Source organism: Melanostigma gelatinosum (genome assembly GCF_949748355.1).
Source record: "Melanostigma gelatinosum genome assembly, chromosome: 7".
Classification (NCBI taxonomy): domain Eukaryota; kingdom Metazoa; phylum Chordata; class Actinopteri; order Perciformes; family Zoarcidae; genus Melanostigma; species Melanostigma gelatinosum.
This window is the reverse complement of record NC_136640.1, coordinates 5,889,430-5,908,217: the sequence shown is the minus strand read 5'-3', so window position 1 is coordinate 5,908,217 and position 18,788 is coordinate 5,889,430. Positions and strand designations below refer to the sequence as shown.

At 42.3% G+C, this 18,788-nt stretch overlaps 3 protein-coding genes across 3 annotated transcripts; 1 reads left to right on the top strand and 2 right to left on the bottom strand.

The window, feature by feature from the left end:
• Positions 1-2,293: 2,293 nt before the first annotated feature.
• On the top strand, positions 2,294-7,868 carry siae (sialic acid acetylesterase). The gene is made up of 10 exons (XM_079271453.1): positions 2,294-2,470; positions 2,735-2,896; positions 3,409-3,563; positions 3,790-3,928; positions 4,142-4,307; positions 4,467-4,549; positions 4,635-4,768; positions 6,377-6,531; positions 6,853-7,039; positions 7,168-7,868. Exons 1-10 carry the CDS (start codon positions 2,416-2,418, stop codon positions 7,426-7,428), a joined length of 1,497 nt encoding a protein of 498 aa, XP_079127579.1. The 5' UTR covers positions 2,294-2,415; the 3' UTR covers positions 7,429-7,868.
• A 202-nt stretch (positions 7,869-8,070) lies between these two features.
• On the bottom strand, positions 8,071-13,122 carry tbrg1 (transforming growth factor beta regulator 1). Its single transcript, XM_079271452.1, has 15 exons — positions 13,065-13,122; positions 12,794-12,925; positions 12,360-12,417; positions 12,196-12,278; positions 12,067-12,103; positions 11,640-11,702; positions 10,613-10,849; positions 10,383-10,453; positions 9,972-10,204; positions 9,751-9,887; positions 9,369-9,515; positions 9,102-9,199; positions 8,875-8,985; positions 8,530-8,675; positions 8,071-8,307 (listed from the first exon to the last, which is right to left on the bottom strand). The coding sequence occupies exons 2-15, from the start codon at positions 12,910-12,912 to the stop codon at positions 8,219-8,221; spliced, it is 1,629 nt and encodes a 542-aa protein (XP_079127578.1). The 5' UTR covers positions 12,913-12,925; positions 13,065-13,122; the 3' UTR covers positions 8,071-8,218.
• A 1,893-nt stretch (positions 13,123-15,015) lies between these two features.
• Positions 15,016-18,550, bottom strand: LOC306780375 (collagenase 3-like; the record flags this gene model as incomplete). Its single annotated transcript, XM_079272729.1, has 11 exons — positions 15,016-15,119; positions 15,616-15,719; positions 15,887-16,052; positions 16,169-16,299; positions 16,381-16,579; positions 17,010-17,171; positions 17,331-17,456; positions 17,555-17,703; positions 17,835-17,962; positions 18,101-18,217; positions 18,443-18,550. 11 exons carry the CDS (start codon positions 18,548-18,550, stop codon positions 15,016-15,018), a joined length of 1,494 nt encoding a protein of 497 aa, XP_079128855.1.
• Positions 18,551-18,788: the final 238 nt, after the last annotated feature.

Sequence of the window (18,788 nt, the reverse complement as noted above, 5' to 3'; positions counted from 1 at the left end):
TACTTCTTGGGCCACTAGAGGGCAACATGCACTACATCTATCCGACGACGAAAATTTGTTGTGCTGTTGTTGAATTATGAATATATATTTTTTTTCTGTATAATTGTGTTTATTCCACTTCTGCATTGTTGAAAATGAAAATGAATTTTCAGCAATCAATACCCACCAATAATTCTATATTTTTGAGTGGATGAGAAATCAATGGAGACAGTTGCATATCTACATATGTTCATAAACAGTCCATAACACTCAGAAAACGTGTTGTGGTAAAACCAGTTGCCTTCCCCCTTTTCCCGTCTCTCTCAGCTGTTCAGCCGGAAAGTTCTATGACATCCAGGATAAACACACTTAGAAGAAGCTTTGGGTGTGCAACTGTGGGTTTGCATGTGCCTCACATATGTTAACTGTTAACATATCAGTGCAAGTCTTTGCAAAAAGCTATTACAAAAAGACCATACAGTTTAAATCAACAGACTTGCCTCTGTGATGAGCTGATTACGTTAGGTGAAGAAATGAAGCGAAGACAATGGACCACAATGGACCACAATGGACGAACGTTCAACAATAAAATGAGTTTGATCTGGTTTTATTGTCGTTCCTGGGATAACACACACACACAGTGTTGCCAACGTGGCGACTTTCTCGCTAAATCTGGCGACTTTCCGAACCCTATTGGCGACTTATTTTGTCAAAAGCTACGAGCAACAAATCTAGCAACTTTTTCTGATGCTGTTGGAGACTTTTCTGGTGTTTTGACTCTGACGTGAAAGCACGTACCATTCTGCAGTTACTGTCGTGAATGAGCAGCGGGTGCTGACGTCAGCCGCCCCAGTGCACTCACAGGCGGTTACTCTCACAGTAGCCTCGCACAGCAGTCCCAGCCGCAGTCAGAGCAGAGAGGTGACACACTCTCCGCGTCCAGACTGCAAATCAATCGCGCATGCGCTGATCCAACCCTGGCTTACGGAGCGGGATGTTAAGGTGAATATATTTTACAACAGAGAAACTTCTGGGTATAGGGATTAACAATGGGGTCCATAAAAAGTGATGGTCTATTTCAATGGCAAAATTTAAAAAATAAATCAACAGAAGAAAGTATATTTGTAGTTCTAAACATATTTAGGGTGTTACTCACTTTTTACAAGTATGCAAATTAGGAAATGAAGTAATTTAGCGACTTTTAGAACAGCCAATAGCTACTTTCCTTACTGAGGAGTTGGCAACACTGCACACACATAACGTTACTGTTAACTGTTCATCGTCTTGAACACATGTCGGTGATTTCTGGTCCGCTCTCCATTTTGATAATCGTCCCGTTTGTGGTCCTACAGTCGGTTTAATAAGAGCACAAGTAAACACAAGTTAGGTTACCAATGGTATATCTTAACACTGTAATTGGTGATTACCTTTATTTATGTTAACTTAACTTGCTATGCTGTTAGCTAGCTAACCTTTCTAAGGCTAATTGAGCTCGAGCTAGCTAACGTTACAGAGCTTGCTCCGCCAATATTAGCAACCTAATGTAACAAAACAGACCAAGTGAAACATTATCTGAGATGTTAACAGTTCAACAATCATGAAGACAAAACAAGTGACCTCGGCTCCTCGTTGATCTCCACATGGCTGCTCAGAAGGATGAACTGAAGCAGTTGTGTCCAAAGTCACGTTCAGGAGCAGTCGGTCACGTCTTGGACAATCTCCAATTCTCTAAACTATCTCGAAATTTCGAGATAGTAAGTCGAAATTATGAGATAGTAAGTCAATGGCCATACTATCTCGAAATTTCGACTTTCGATGAAGTTACGGTGCTTTTATTCTGAAATTGTATTTGACGTTGCGAGTCTGGAATAAAAGCACCGTAACTTCATCGAAAGTCGAAATTTCGAGATAGTATCTCATAATTTCGACTTACTATCTCGAAATTTCAACTTACTATAAAATAAAGGTCCTGTTATCTCTATAACAGGACCTTTATTTTTTCCTCACAGTGGCGGAAACGGGCTTCCATATAAAATGCACATGTGGGCTGTATTGCTGTTAGACAGACTTGAAACAACTGTGAAAGTATGCTTGAATCAAATTGATTATGAAGTGCCCCCCCCCCCCCCCAATAACATTAGTAAAACTATTGGGTTTAATACTTAAAAACAATATTCAACAGATCAATATTTTTTAAACAAGCTGTCAATCATGTTGGTACTTTTGAGCTTTCGGCCTTTTATTTTGAAGATCCGCAGTCAGATGGTGACGTCACAGCACACGACGAAGACCCGCGCAAGGAGGAAATCAGCTGGTTATAAATGTTCCGGGTCTGTTAGCGACATGGTATTGTCACTTAGCATGTAAAGTTAACTCGAATGACTTTATCCGAGAGAGATTTCCCTGCTTTCTGTTCCCGCTGGTTGTTTTCCAGTCATGGCGAAGTCACTGTGTGTTGTCCTCATACTTGTTGCTTCTATTCACGACTGTGGTGAGTACCGTCTGTCAAAACGTTTTGTCAGGTAAACTGCAGTGTACTGGAACTAACAATGTCTATGCTACCTAGCTAGCTATAGCACTGCCTTCGTATTTTAAAAACAGAAACCAAAATACAGTTTCATGTCTTTCCTCTCCTACTTACCCAGCATGCAATGTCTATAGTAATCTCCTATAAATGTTGGCATTTAAGAAAAAATAAGTGTGTGTGTGTGCGTGCGTGCGTGTGTGTGTGTGCGTGCGTGTGTGTGAGAAATAGAGGGGGCCCTGCGCTTTGCCTCCTACTATGGAGACCACATGGTGCTCCAGAAGTCTCCAGAGAGCGCTGTGCTGTGGGGCTACGGCCCTGAGGGTGCTCAGGTGACCGTCACCTTGTCAGGAACCTCGAGACAGAAAACCTCATTGGTCGATGTGACAAAAGGTGAGTGCACCCACTTTGTTGTTAGGCGTGTGCTGACATCCGCAGGCTAGTGAACAGGTCGAACAGGGACAGATATGGCAGAGGAATCATTTGTGACTCCGAGCTTTTGTTGTGTAACCATTGTTAGGACAGTTACGGTCATGTGCTCTAAAAAATGTGGTCTGGTCACATGTTTCAACTTCTCTAACCTCATTCTTAGTCTCAGTCTGGTGTATAAAGGATAGGAATGTCTCCACTCAATCAGCTGACGACTACCCATGTCAGACAATGGCTTTTTCACAGCAGACATTTTGACTTTTTAAAATGGTAGGCAAAGCACAGGCCTGCGTTACTTCCAAACACTAAGGACGGCTCTGTTGTGTTCAAGTGACACTGAGCAAACAGGCACAGTACTAGGACTCTAAAATCAAAGCAGCAAAAGGGAACTAATTACACCTGTGCTTTTCCTACTGTGACTCTGTGCACGTACACCTTATTCTGTACACGGTGCATGTTCAATGTTATTTTTGCAGGTATCTGGCGCGTCACCCTTGACCCGGTTGAAGCCGGTGGTCCCTACAATGTGACTGCAGCCGCTCAGAGCAGCACAGCCACTCTGACAGATGTGCTGTTTGGAGATATTTGGCTGTGTGGAGGGCAGAGCAACATGTGGTTACAAATATCTAAGGTGAGCTGAGCTGTCTGTCTCTCTGATCAGCCCATTCATTGTAATATAAAGAAAACCCTTTGTGCTACACACAGGACGTTAAATTACATTAGCTTCATCTCTGAAGATTTGCTGTGGTAGTATGAAAGGTTGAAGCATTCCAGACATAAATAACTTTCTATTTGATATGTATTTATTCATATTTTATTGTTTCCTGAACTCATTTATGAATTCATTCTCCTAATAGATTTTCAATGCGTCAGAGGAGCTGCGCCTTGCAGCGAAGTATCCTCATGTGAGGACTTTTATGGCAGCCTTGAACCTGAGTGAAACAGAGCAAACTGATTTGCTTGAAGTGGAACTTCCCTGGTCTGTGCCGCCAGAAAGTAAGTCCAGGAGTTGTTTATTTATTCATAGGATTGTTTAAAGACGTGTTTCCAGCTAGAGGTTTAGGTTTGGGTTATTGAACTGCAACAGAGCCAGTTGCAGTGTAATAGAAACACGCATACATTGCATATGGTCCTGGTGCATTTTGTCTAGGTGCGTACATCCACCTACTTGAATTCTGCTGATTGAATAACAGGCTGGTGTATTTCCAGATGTGGCAGAGTTCTCTGCAGTGTGCTGGCTCTTTGGACGCTACTTGTATGAGACGCTGCAGTACCCCATAGGACTGGTGGAGTCCTGTTGGGGGGGCACACCTGTCGAAGTCTGGTCATCTTCAAGAGCACTGAAGCAGTGTGAACTGCTGCAAACCTACAGGAGGTAAAGTATGAAAACAAACACAATGTTGCAAACCCACCACCTGGTAACTAATTTACAGCACTTGTATAACTTTACCGTGTGACACACTGTTCTCAAGCTAGTGTAATATTGATTTAGCTTGCACTAACTGCACTGTTTTTGCACATTAAAATCTCTCAGTCCACATATGAATTCGGTCTTGTGGAATGCAATGATTCACCCGCTGCTGAACATGACCATCAAAGGAGCCATCTGGTACCAAGGTAAGACTACCTGCACAGGTATCAGATCTTCAGTATGGCCACATATATGTATAACATGCATCTGTAAGCCTTGTGTTGCTTTCAGGTGAGGCGAATGTACACTATCATCAAGATCAGTACAACTGTTCCTTCCCTGCTATGATTGATGACTGGAGGATGGCGTTTCACCAGGGCTCGGGGGGGCAGACGGCTCTCGACTTCCCCTTTGGATTTGTCCAGGTATTTTACTGTCAGGCAGCAACCTCCGGTTCAGCAAAGGGAAGCCAATGCAGAAGTATCTAAAAACATGCATTCTCTCTACTGACCAGCAACTCCTCCAGTTGCAAAAATAAGTCATTTCTTTTTTTTTTAAGAAGCCTATGAGAATATGACCCTACTTCTAACTTGATTTATTCTCTCAGTAAACATTCTGAACATGAGTTTATTCTCTCAATCGCTAGTTTTCAAGTCTTCAATACAGTCTCTACGTCACCACTCTGCTCTCCAAACATGGTAACTTCCGTTGACTGGTTGCAAAAAAAACATGGCGACGGCCGTAATCCAAGATGATGGCAAAATCACTTTTCAAATTAGTATACGTATTCAGTTTTAATTTTTCACAATGGCAACGAGTACAGATAACAAGACATTTAAGAAAGTAACAATCAAAATAGTGGAGGTCTACAGTGTTTTTAAAAAGTTCTGTCGGATTAGCTAGTATTTCGCAGTTTTAGCTAGCTAGTTAGCTGCCGGGAGATTTGTTTTTAGCAATGCTAGCTACCCGGGCAAAAACAAGACAGTCGTTCAATGCTACTTTGGTTCCGAGGTCGTGGTCTGTGTTTTTTTTAGCTAGCTATAAAATGACTGCTCCTCCAGACTTTAGACGGAGGTTTGTGATCCATGTCTGTCGCCGTTTCTCTGTGAGGTTTTTAAACTCCTCACCTTTGTGTCCAACTATTTTCGGGACTCAAAAGTAGCCCTTGTTTTTCCTCCGATTTGATCGGTTGAAACAGCTGTAAAAAGTGCAAACCACAGGCCTTATTGCTTCAGTGTTGGACCTGCCTCCAGTTGCCTGCCCTCCATCTGGAAAGCACTGTAATGGGGAAAAAATATGCTTTAGAATTATATTAAGTTTTAAATGTATAAGTCAGACATATGACAATGACATAACAGTTTTTTGCAGGCCTTGTGCTTTGCAAGTTTCACCTGAGGACCAAAGGTGAATATTCTAGCATGAACGAGATAAAAGAATAGATCCCTCTGTTTGGATTGATCAAGTCAGCAAGGCACTAAAGTCTTGTTTGCTTTTGCTTACAAAACAGCTGAAAGGCTGAAAATCCTGATTTCATGTTTGAATGTCTTCCAGCATCACCAGACCTTTGAGTTCTTGAAAACAATACGTGTCTTGTTTGCATGTCCTGGCTGACATCAGACCTTTTGAGTTCTTCAAAATACCCATTTTTTTTATTGGATGATTTACCTAGGTGACGGGGGGTTTGCAAGGATAAAAGATGTTTCTGTGACTTTTTCGACAGCCTACTGTACACTGAGATACAGTGGAGACGCTCTCCTATTTGCAAATATTAAAAGATGAACAATGTTGATTTCTCTCAAGACTGTTCATTGACATAGATTCAAAAACGAACTGTTCTTCCGATGGATCATAGAAATTTTCCACTACAGCACTCCGATGCGTGAGGTAATCTGCAAAGAACCTATTATTGCCTTTAGCGCCCCCTTGTGGTTGTATCAAAGAAGCGTGTCGTAGACTGCAATATGTACCCATAGAAAGCGTTCACAAATATCTGCAGTATTGTAAATCTAATCCAGGATTTCTTTGTACTGCAGCTGTCCACCTCCGAAAAAGGCTCCAAGAGTGACGGTTTTCCCAACATCCGCTGGCACCAGACCGCAGACAACGGCTTCGTCCCGAATCGCCGGATGCAGAAAACCTTCATGGCCGTGGCTTTGGATTTACCGGATGCAACATCACCCTTTGGCACGTAAGGATTGTGTTTATATGCACTCGTAGCATATGAAATCTGTACAACACAGAGGAGCATTACATTTTGAAAACCTCATGGACCTCTTGGCCCTGATAGGCTGCCAAGACACACAGTCCCTGGCATTATTCTCACATCAACAGACTTTCTGAATGTACCAAAGACAAACAGTGAAACAGCTTTCTGCGTCGTGAGGATGTGACCTGCTTTTGTATTTAGTGACGAGTCCTGTATTCACTTTCAACCTCCCTACCTGGTCTTACCAACTGGTTCATCCATGATGTTTGTTAAAATGATTAGTGTTTTTCTGTTGTCTTTCAGGATCCATCCACGGGACAAGCAGGATGTAGCCTACAGACTGACACTGGGAGCAAGGGCAGTGGCTTACAATGAGAAGGACGTGTCCTTCCAAGGGCCTTTCCCCACGCTAATCCTGTCGGCTCATGACTTTATCAACATAACTTACGACCAGACTGTCTCTGTCACACCATCTAAAGACATCTTTGAGGTGAGGCTGGCAGCTGTACACTCTGTTTGAGTGATGCCCCATATTCACCTGCTTGATTGGTTAACAATGCTAACACAAAAACTACATGATCATTTCTTCTATTTTTTTTTTTTTTTTTTTTAATCAAGATCTGTTGCGCAGGGATTCAGACTCCATGTGGGCTTGAGTCTTCATGGGTTCCAGCTCCCATCATGCACTGGGGTCCGACCACCGTTCAGTTATCGACCAGTTTGTGTCAGCCTACTGATAAAGTAGCTGCCCTCCGATATGCATGGCAAGACTGGCCCTGTGACTTTAAAGCCTGTTCGATCTACAGCGCCAGCAGGATTTTACCTGCGCCTCCTTTTATTACCAACCACTCTCCAGGCAAAGGAAACCAGGAGCTGTAAGAAGAGACGGTGCCTTTTTGTTTCTTTAGGTCAAAATTAGCTGATTGGACCGATATGTTGTCAGATTTACCAGAAGATGACGACACAATGACACGGTGGATTGTTCCTGAGAAAGCTAAATTTAGCATCGTTTTTCAAAGATTAATGTACTTCAGAGGGAAGAATTTCTTTATATTTTTTGTTATACTTTGTTTTGATTTTTTCCTTGTTTGTATTGCTTTGACTTAAGGCAATCAATTTGGGTTAGGGTTAAGGGAGGCTGCCAGTGCCATTTTGGTTACATTGATTATCCTGTAGACAATCTATGCTGCCAATAATTGCTGGACCGTGTAGAAGAGCATGACAGATGTTTTATTTGAACAAAACTCTGGATTTTCAAGTTTACAACACAAATGAGTTTTCATAACTGAACATTATTTGCACAAATAAATGATAAATCAACAACTACGTCTGTGTGGGTGTGTTTCATTTAAAGCCAAAGCTTTAACTTGCAAGTAAAACAAGATGACAATACAATTCAATTATTGATTACTCAAAATTTACTTCTACTTTTTTTTTCCAATTAGTTAAAAAAAAGTTCGTCAAGTGGGATTCAATTTCTAAAATCCAGCACATGTTTATATACATACGTGTTATTGGCACAAAGCTAACTCAAGTGTAGTTTCATGAGCTATATTAGCACACATCCCCAGCAAAGCTGTCTGGGACTCGCTAGAAGACGTCATACAATAAATAACAGCTCTGAGTTTCCTGAAAGGGGGATGGGGGGGGGGTCAATTCACTTTCAGGGTCAGGAGCTGAAATACAAGGTAGAGGGCTTCATGGTGGGGGAGGTCAGGTGGTGCTGATGAGACGAGCTAGGGGACTGCGGTGCCTGTCCTGAGGAGAGACGGATGGAAACGAATAATCACCGTCAATGCTGAGCGATCATGCATTAGAAAATACAAGCGGTAACGACTAGAAGTACAGCGAACTACATTTTGGCCATACTTTTACTTTGAAATGCTAATAATTACAGTTGTGGAGAAAGACACCAGATTTTATTGTTTCCCCATCTGTGACCTCCTAGTCACAAGCCCAGCTGTTAAACCTGGAGGGTACCTGTCATGTGCTCCGTCTTGATGTTGTCAACAAAGCCCCGATGTCTCTGGTAGGCCTCAAAGTTGACTGAGGCATCGTCCTCCGACAGGCTGTGAGGAACCTGGCCGTCCCCCGTGCGACACACCTCAAAGCGGCTCCATCGGTAGCTAAATAAAGTTTAAAAGATGATTGAAATATATGAATCATGGAATGTTTAATGTAAAACAATTTTCTTTATAACGTGGAGACACGAATGAAAACAAGTCTCATTCTTAAATCATAATCTGCGAGTCAGAAAAGATGTGAAGTGCACGCTGTGTGTTGTAGCTGGTAATCTTGTATCATATTGAGTGAGGGTGAACTTACTTGCTACATTTGCGCGCTCCGGGACAACTCTGGATGAGATTCTGGATGGTCGGGTGTGAGAAGCCGAAGAAGTCAGCCCCCGATGGCACGATGTGCGCCACAGACTTGGAACTAAGAAAAAAAGGACATGTTGAAAGTCATGAAGTAAAGTTGACTCAGTCTTTTGGCAATATGGTGGACAAATCAACCACAAACAATGCGAAGCCTTTGTGGTGAACTCTCGGTACCTGACGGACGCGATGGCCTTCAGTAGGTTGGAGTGGCACGTCAGGGCCGAGGAGGCCACGATGGCATTCTGAGGATCCTCTTCAGGCACAATCTCAAACTGGTGGGACAATATAGGATCACGTGTCAGTGAACCATTTCATTCAAACTGAACTGAACACAACTGAATCAACGAGGCAGTGCGTCCATTTTGTTGTGTTCACTTGGATGTAAAGAGAGACTTATTTATATTTCCTTCGTCCTGACTTCATTAATAACTGCGTGACTACCTGTGGACCTGCTCCCACATCCTTGATTTGGCAGGTGTAGAGGCACTGCTGGTCGGGGCTTTTCATGCTGGCGAAGACCCGAGTGCTGCAGAAGCCCACCGGGTAGATGGCGCACTCATCATGGAACAACATCCTGTCTGTGATGATCTGCAGAGCAATCAAAAGTTAGCATTTGTTGAAGCTTTTTCTGATTTTAGAGAGGCTGTCGTAGACTTTATCTATTGAACTACCATCGGACGGACAGTTAACTTGTCTTAGCAAGAAGACAGCATGTATGTTCTAAACTATAACTAGCATATAAGACGTGAGGCTGCAGTTCAGAGGCTTACCATAACTGCGGTGATCATAAAGCTACGGCATGTGATCAAAGACGCACACTGACCTCTCCCAGGCTGTAGACCGTTAAGCCTCCCAGTACGATGGGGAAGACGGGGCGGCCAGACGAGTCCAGAGCGATGGGCTGCACCAGTTTCCGAGACCCATCGGCCAGCTTTCTCTTCTTAGACGTCTTCTTTGGAACTGAGGAAACACGAGACAACAAAACAATGGGCCAAATGTCTTGAAAGGTGAATGTGAACCATTCAAATCTGCATCAGCACTCACATTCCTCCTTTCCATTTTCCCTGCCTCGCTCTTTCCTTTCCTTCTTGGGTTTTTTGAGAGGTCCCTCTTCCCCCATTGACGCCAGGTTGTGCCCCCCAGACAGGCCTGAAGCCCCTGCAGCACCTGAGGTCAATGCTGCAGGCGGTCCAGGCGGATGAGAGCTTGAGCTCGGTGTTGGCAGTAGCTCCCCCTCTGAGAAAGACTGGTACTGCAACAAGGACTTCAGCAAAAACCTGGAAATGAGAAATAATGTGAAGGAATCATTGTTTCTCTTTTTTGAAAGGTTACACGACATAAAAACTATTTTTTTGAATCGCTACAGGCCATCGATTACGTACAACAGTGAAAGACGGTCTTTGGTCATTTCTTGAACATTGTGCAGCGCATGCTATCTGAAACATGTCCACTCACCTCCGCTCCTCCTTAGCTCTCAGAAACTTCTCTTCTAAGTGGGCAACTTCATCACAGAGAGCTGCATTCTCCTGCAGGTAAAACAGTGCAACAACACCGACAGTTAAAGAGCTGCGCATCGAAACTGTTCTTGAGATTAACGACAAAAAGATTTGAAGATTCTAACACCACCATATCGTATTTGCCTGATGTGAAAGAATGGCTTTTTCAGGAGTCAGTCGTTTACTCACAAATATCATGGCGCGGGCAGCTTTGCGCAGTCTCAGGTACTTGAGTTGGTACTTTTCATTTTGTTTTTTCCGTGGGCCTCTCTTCACCTTGGTCCGATGCTCTGAGGAGCTGGTGGGGGAGGGGAAGGCGTGCCCCGAGGCCCCCGAGCCAGAACTGGAGACGGTATTGTGCTGTGGGGAGCCGAGGAAAGACTGGGTGGTGAAGGCCTGCAGGGCCTGCTGCCGCTCCTCGTCCGTCTGTGAGGAAGCAGAGGGGGAGAGCAACACAGAGATCTGATCTTCACGTGGACCACCGCTACCTGACGTCGAAGCATGTGTGGCCTTCGGGGTGATGGATGAACATACAGAATAAGATGCAAACGATAAAATAACACAGATGGGGCTTGAACTTTAAACCGCTGTGTGACAAACAATGACAGTTACTGACAACAAAATGTGCACGAGATAATTCAAACCAAACAAATTCTAAATTAAGATATTATTTCTACTCTGAATATATTTCACAACAATATATTTTCCAGGAGGATTTAACATTTAACTCTGTTCAACTTTGGAGCTCAGCTTCTACGTTGTAAGTACGGACACTGTGGTAGTTACGGGATTATTAAGGATTTATTAGTAATGCAACCATAATTAGATAGATTAGACAATTAACTTCTTGATCTCACTGATTTAAAATGATGCACTTCTGGATTATGCAGATGCATCACCCCTCATGTCCTTTAATCTGATTATAAGGGAATGAATAGCAGTTATGAATGGACACCTTTCACATTACCTCTCCGACATCTGAGTGCCGGATAACGTTTAATCTCCACTGCAAAAACAAAACCTCCATCTTAATTAATGACTATATGTCTATATCATCAAACTACAGCTCTGGACCCATATCTTGTGTGAACAGCAACACCTCAGTATTTATCCATGACCAATAGTCTGGCATTAAAAAGGTCGACTGCATGTTCAATATCCCATTACGTATTTTGGTTTTTGTGTGAAATTGGCATTAGTGTCCCATTTAACTCACCAGCAGTGCAAAGACTCCGTTTCTGTTCTCAATCCTCTTGAATCTCCTGCTGCCTTTTTGTGTCTGAAACATAATGCGAGACTGAGGCCAATGCACGGGGGGGGGGGGGGGGGGGGGCTGGAAAACCCAAAATTGAATTCCCAAAACCTGAATCACTTTAGATTTAGATTAAGTCCACCATTAGATACAGCAGTTGCACGGCTTCTGCACCACAGCACAAACGTCTGCCTCTTTTTTTAAAGTCGTGAAATTAAGACCAAAAGAAGCGAGATGGAAAAACATGGAGAAAGAAAAACATTTGTAACAGAAATACAGACGATGCATGTACTGTATACGCTGAACCAGCACCGATGTTAAATGGAGGTGCAGGTGGTTGTACTCGGCAGCAGAGGCTGCTGTCAGACTGCAGCTCAAACGTCCTCCTTACCTCACGGTACATGACGGCCTCCAGGCTCGACTTCGCACTGCCAAGGAGAGGAATAATAAAATAAATAATAATAATGGCTCGTGATTAACGTGCAATAATACGTGTAGTAGATTGAGAGGATTGCCGTACTTGGATTGAACAAGTCCCCTGTCGATGATTTTCTGTTTGATCTCCTTTATGTGCATGGGACGTCCAGCTTCTTCCAAAACAATCTACGTGAGAGAAAGCAGAAACATGTCACAAACAGTCTTGATTGTGGCAAATGTCACCAATAACACCACGCTGAAATATACCTGTGCAGCATCGAGCCACGTGAGGTTTGGCTTCTCTGATATTTCACTTGGTTGTTCGCTGCAAATGGAAAAAACAAAAAAAAACGTTGGTATCATCCAGTGTAACGGTCTTATTTATATTTATATCAAATAATAGAACAGCACCAGCTAAAATGGTCATGTGGCAACTGTAAACACCCTACTGTGTGTCTATATGTTTAACTCTACGACTTGTGGGATTAGAATCACTTGATACCACAAAGCCAGTGTAGGAAATCATCAAATCTGATTTGTATTATGATTTGTTTCCCTGTGAGCACACCCCTAGATGGGTGGGATGCTCTTCTCTGCAGCAATCCCACTCTGCAACCTAAATGGCTTATCCCATCCTGCAGACTGTATTATCTTTATCTTTAAGCAGCAGTGTTTAAAAACCACATTGTTGTTTTAACAACCTCTCCAGAGTCTCAGCGGCCCCAGATAGACTTGCAATGCTGTCCAGAGCGGGAAACAGAGAGTAGTTCCCCTGACCCTCAGCCTCCATCTCAGATTCAAAAGTGTTGAGTGAATCCATAGGAGACGGGGACCTGTTACGGCACAGAGAAGACGCATTAACGATGCATTTGTTGTCTCTTTCCGTCAAAGACTTGCTAGTAGCTCACAGCTGCTAATATAATATAAACCTAACGTAATATAAAAGAGTAACGTTAAGCTAGAAGCACACACCTCAGTGAAACTGTAGCAAACCAGCAAACCCACTTCTGTCTGCTCGTGCTCCTGTTTGTTTGCTTCCGTCCGTGTGTCAAGCGGAACCTTCACTCGTCTTCATCGCGCGTGTTTACATTTGTTCAGAGAGGCTAAAAGCTACCGTCAACCACTTAACAACTTAAGACTACAAAATGGAGCTGTATATAGAAGATGTACTTGGTAATATGGTTCTTGAGCCAACAAAAAAAACACGAGATCTCGACGGGGTACGTGACAGAGGAACAAAAGTCCGTGGCTCACACCGGACAGTATTCATGGTAACATTTTTACGAAATATCCGGTTTAGTTTGTTTTGAACGGAGCCGTTGTAATATAGTACTGTTTTTTAAACGTTTCTGAAATAGATAAAACAACAACAACTAATAACAATAATAATGCCAATTTTACATTTACAATTACGGACAGTGGGGCATTTTAGATGGAAATTGTGCAGTACTTGTAAATGACACTTTTGATGTTAAATTATGGCTCAAATAAGGGTTAATAAGATTGTGAGCTCGTGAAATTATCAGATTAATTTATTTCAAAGCATGTGGGGGCATATCATTTGTCAAACCTGTAAAAAAACTGTAAAAGGGGCAGAAGTAAGTCAGTCTGTCTTACACCATGTGGAAACTTTGAGTGAGAGAATATAGTTTTTTGAACACAAAGTTGACAAAAGCAGATGTTTTTCTCAGTCTTACCTTAATGTTGATACAATTAGCTAATTAGATATGCTTATGTTTCTGAACTGCAAATCTTTACACAATTTCTGACCATAATTTAAGATAAAATGAATAATGTTCCTCCTTTCAGTTTTTATTTGTTTGTCTAAGAGGTCTTCTCATAGCTGAACTCCATACACATCAATCGTCAAATAACACTGCTTCAGCTCCAGCAGCTGTTAACTGATATATTTGTGATCTGAAGAACTCTCGTTATGTTCAAGATAACTCTTGAACTATATTCTCTTTCTTTCGATTTTTTAGTTTTCCCTCTTTCTGGCACCTTCAGTGCTTTAAAATAATATCTTACCTCATTCTTCATCATTGCAAAATGGCCTATGTGGCACAGACCTAAATGTTTGTGTGGCTGTCTCAAGTGCAGAGAACAAAACACAGATTATAGGGAAATCTTGCAGAGCATAAATATACCACACCTACAACCAAGGAGAAAAAAAACAGTCCTTCAAATCCACGAGTGACTGCTAGAAATAAGGACAAACTCTTCCCTAGTACAATGGAGATGAATTTAATGTGCTGCGAACATAATTGTAAAATTAAATTTGAAATTTTCAACAGCAACATGTCTTTTTTTCAGAGACAATGTCCTGGTCTGTCACTGTGGACAGTTTTCATTGGAACTGCGTTCTACTGGGGGAATAGTCCAAATAACAAATGTTGACTGGAAAGCGATGTTGCCGTTCATTGAAGATGACAGAAATAAGATCCCATATTGGAGTGGAAGCAGAAAGTTCACTGATAAATATCTCAAACCTTATTTATTTTGGTGAACCAGCCCTTTAAAGCTCCTGTATTATGGCGGTATCTCCTGCACTTCATCACCTCCTTGGTTTGTGTTGTGCCTTCAACCCCTTTAGTTTAGATTCAAAGTTGTGCAATTTAACTTAAACATCTCCAAACAAATACGTTCACTATTGGTGCATATTTTTGCAATTTCCCCATGGAAAAATATGAACAATTTGAAGCAGGTCAAGGATTATTTACAGAATTGATTGAATGGTTATCACTCGCTGACCTTTGCCTTGGTTTGATCCTGTTATTTGCCATGCGCCAACAGTAGTTAGACTGTCTCTGTAAACTGTTATCCCACATCAAATACAACAGATAATACTGTCATTCATTTCATTTTTTTTCAACTGCAGTCACAGATTGTACAGAGGCTGTTGAGTAGTTGTGCCGGTGAGTTCTCAGTAGCAGTTGAGCCAGCCGTAGTTGAGCAGTACACGGATCACACTCTTGCACTGCAGGTCGTATTCACTCTGTCTGGGGCCATTTGAGAAGTATAGGTATCCTGTGGGAGGGAAGATTCAATTAATATTGCAAGTATTGATGTTATTATGGTAAACATGTTCGCAAACACCTAAACATTAACACATGCAGTAGATACAGAGTAACATCAGCATTCTTTTCCAGCAACCTTAATTCTAAGTCCATTATTCACCCTCATTATATATTTTATATTTAAACTCTGTTTTGCTCTCCATTAACTCCTGAGAAAAATATCTACGTTTGGAAATACTCCGTTGGTTCGTCACTGCGAAACTTTTCACGTGACATATTTTTGATTTGATCAGTTGTTAAAGGGATAATTTGATGCCCAATCAAGGAATAGTCGACCACGTAACTCCCTTATGACTTGGACAGAACCAGGCTAGCTAGCTCTCGGCAGGAAAGCAAATAAGTGAAACAGTCAAACTATTCTTTTCATACAACAATACTGATTATGATGATGATGGTTTTCCATTTGTGAAATGGGGTGAATGAGTTACTTGCACGACATTTCTCACCATAATTCTCAAAGGCTGCATCCACTTTGGAGCCGATGCCAGGGAAATCCTGAGTGATGAATCGTGGATATCCAAAGTCCATTTGGTTTCTGCCCTCATCATAGCTGGGAGAGAGAAAAGAGAGAAAATAAAAAAATGCTTTGAAGGTATGCAAGCGTACCCAATAAATATCTCAATGGTCGGTGTTTGTATTCATTTTATCTACAAAAGACCAGCGGACACATGCCACGTTAACAACAACAACAACAAACGACTTGATCGTGACACTCACCTCCAATACTGGTTGTTCACAAAAATGAGTATTTTTCTGGTGGTTGGCACATAGACGGCTGCATCCACCTTACTGACTGAAGAGGGAAGGCCGATGTTGGTGAGAGACTTTGGAAAACCTGAAATGACTGTTTTTGCATAAGCCCTTATGCCCCAGTATTGACGACCTGTAGAGAAACATTTGGAGGTAATTATATCGTGTGGTTGCCTATGCCTTCACAGTACTAATTAAATTGAGTATATTCAACATTAAAACCTAACAAAACCCTTATGAACATTATACCTTCAAAAAGATACACCACATCCTTGGATGGAACTTCAAAGGCAGCATCGACAGAGTTGATTTGTGACCATTTTGTGTTCACTTTCGTGAAACGGATTCCTCCTGCAGTTGCACTCTTCCTCCAATAGTATCTAGTAAGGATTTGGAAATTGAAATGTAAAAATATGTAATTACGTATGTCCCATTCAAACAAGATAATAATCAAAATGTACCCGTTTTTGAAGAAGAACATGTCTCCCCTGATAGAGGTCGCAGCGTCAAACACCAGGTCGCGGCTGCACTGCTCATGTCGTGGGTTGGGCAGAGGGTCTGGGTTCGGATCCTCTGTTGGTTCCTCTGGTTCTGGTCCAGGGTCCGGGCCAGGAGGTGGTTGAGGTTTTGGTGCTGTTGTGGGCACTGATGTACGGCTGCCTGAGAGATGGATTAGCAACATCAGAAATGACTCATCTAGGATCTTCAGTCATCATATGGCAACATAAAAACTAAAAGACGCACTTTTAGAAACATGTATTTATGCTTGGGCCTTAAACCCATGTTTAAAGCTAGTCTGACTCAGGCATACAAACCACAATGAATATAAAATAGATCCAGAATAATTCCAATGCAGTTCATTCCATCCAAATGTGAAGTTGAAAATGACAAACTACAGCACAAGATATTTATTTATATGTCAGCTGTTTACTGGTTGAATAGAAGATTTTGCGATGTTGCTCAGAAAATAATTGGCTTGGCCTTAGTTTTGCAATACCCAGCTTGAAAAGTTTTAATTGGAGATTGTCTCATCCTAATTCAATCCAATTTTAATGTCAAAGACTGTGTGGTGTCTGATGTTTTTGCTCACCATAAAGGGCCTGAACCCCGTGCTTGTCATCGTCCGGCAGCCTGTATCCGTTTGTGTTGACGTAATGATAATTGGGATACATTAGTGCACGTCTGTCCCTGGAGTGATCCAGGCCCAAAGCGTGGCCAAACTCATGGGCCGCCACCAGCAGCAGATTCACACCTCAACACAGCAGGTTACAATGTCAGACCAGTTTTGTATACAGTACATTCACTTATCTGATATTGTCTGTTCTATATGGAAGTACATTTATAGAGTATTTATATAGAGAGAGATTATACAGTATACCTCTGTGGGAACTGCACAGATATTACACTTTACCTCTTTGGGTGAGAGTCCACCTTTCATCATCATCAAAGTGTGTGTCTCCTCCCTGACCCCGTCCAGGAGAGTTAGCATGAGCCAAGACTCCATTCGCCCCGTCAAAAGGGTAAAAGTCCCCGTGATCTGCAACAGCACAAACAATCTTTAATTGCATTCGGAGAAAAGGATTCACATGAACATCAGCTGGCTGTTTGTGCATCTCTCGTTCAATCCAGACTCACGTCCACCCTCGAAGAGGATCATGATGTCCGCAGTACCGCTGTTGACCTGTTTGAAGTCCAGAGGGATGATGTCGCTGTAGAGCTGGAAGGCCTGAGCAATGGTAGCATCCACCTGACTCTGGGCGAGATCTTGAGTGTACTGAGTGATCCTGTTGAAATCATTTCAGACAGCATATTGTCATCATCATCATCATCATCTTTATTGATATGTTCAACCAACAAAAATACGAACTGAGTGACATAAGTATTGCCAATAACAACACGCTCCTACACCAGCTACCTGTATGTTATCAGTCTTTTCTCCCATTTGGGTTTCCCGGCGAAGTGTCCATATCGGCTGATGTCTGACACACCGCACCTGGGTGCCTTCATCACCTCCACAGTCTCATTATTCAACACACCCGTCACCTGATGGTCGGACGAAAAAACGGAGAACATTTTGCCATTTGCCACACGATCAATCCTTTGTCAGTTATTAGCAGTCACAATTTCTTTGATTACCAGAGTGCAGACCTAGACTTCAAAGCTTTCTCTCGTGGTAATTACCTGGAGGCCAAAGAAAGCCTGCATGGTCTGTAGATCCTGGCTGAAGGAGCTGTTAACGATTCTCCGCACTGAGGAGTTCGTCACGCCAACATCAGCGTAGAACCGAGAGAGGTATCCCTGACAACAGAAGAAGATGATGATTTTATTACAAGCAATTCATAGTTCATTGAATCTGACTATGGCAGAGCTCAATTATTGTCTAAACTAATTTAGAGACTTCTCGCAACCTGTCTCATCTCTCTCGTCACTATAGTGTCTTTAAATAAACAATTTCCCCCTGTAATCACCTTAGTCCGGACACTTCTTATCACTGATATTCATGGAGGATATATTCTGCATTACCTCCGCCAGGCCTTCGTCCTCTGGTGAAACTGTTGGAGCGATGGTAGGTGCTGCATGACTAAGGGATAAACAACCCAGCAGCACAATCCAAAAATAAGCAAGAGACATATTTAAATAAAGAAAGAAAAGATTTTTTTAAAATCTTTTTTTCAGTCCACTCTCCTCTTATAAAGAAAGAGAGCCTTGGCAGGCTGAGGTGTGTATTGTATAAGCTGAATAAGAGTATGCAGTGTCCCCTTTAGCTCTTGTTAATACAAGGCCCTGTGCCAGAGGGGGGTGGGGGGAGTAAATAGTGGCCCCTCTGATAACACAGTGGGAGGATCTTAACTTCACTCATGAAACATCT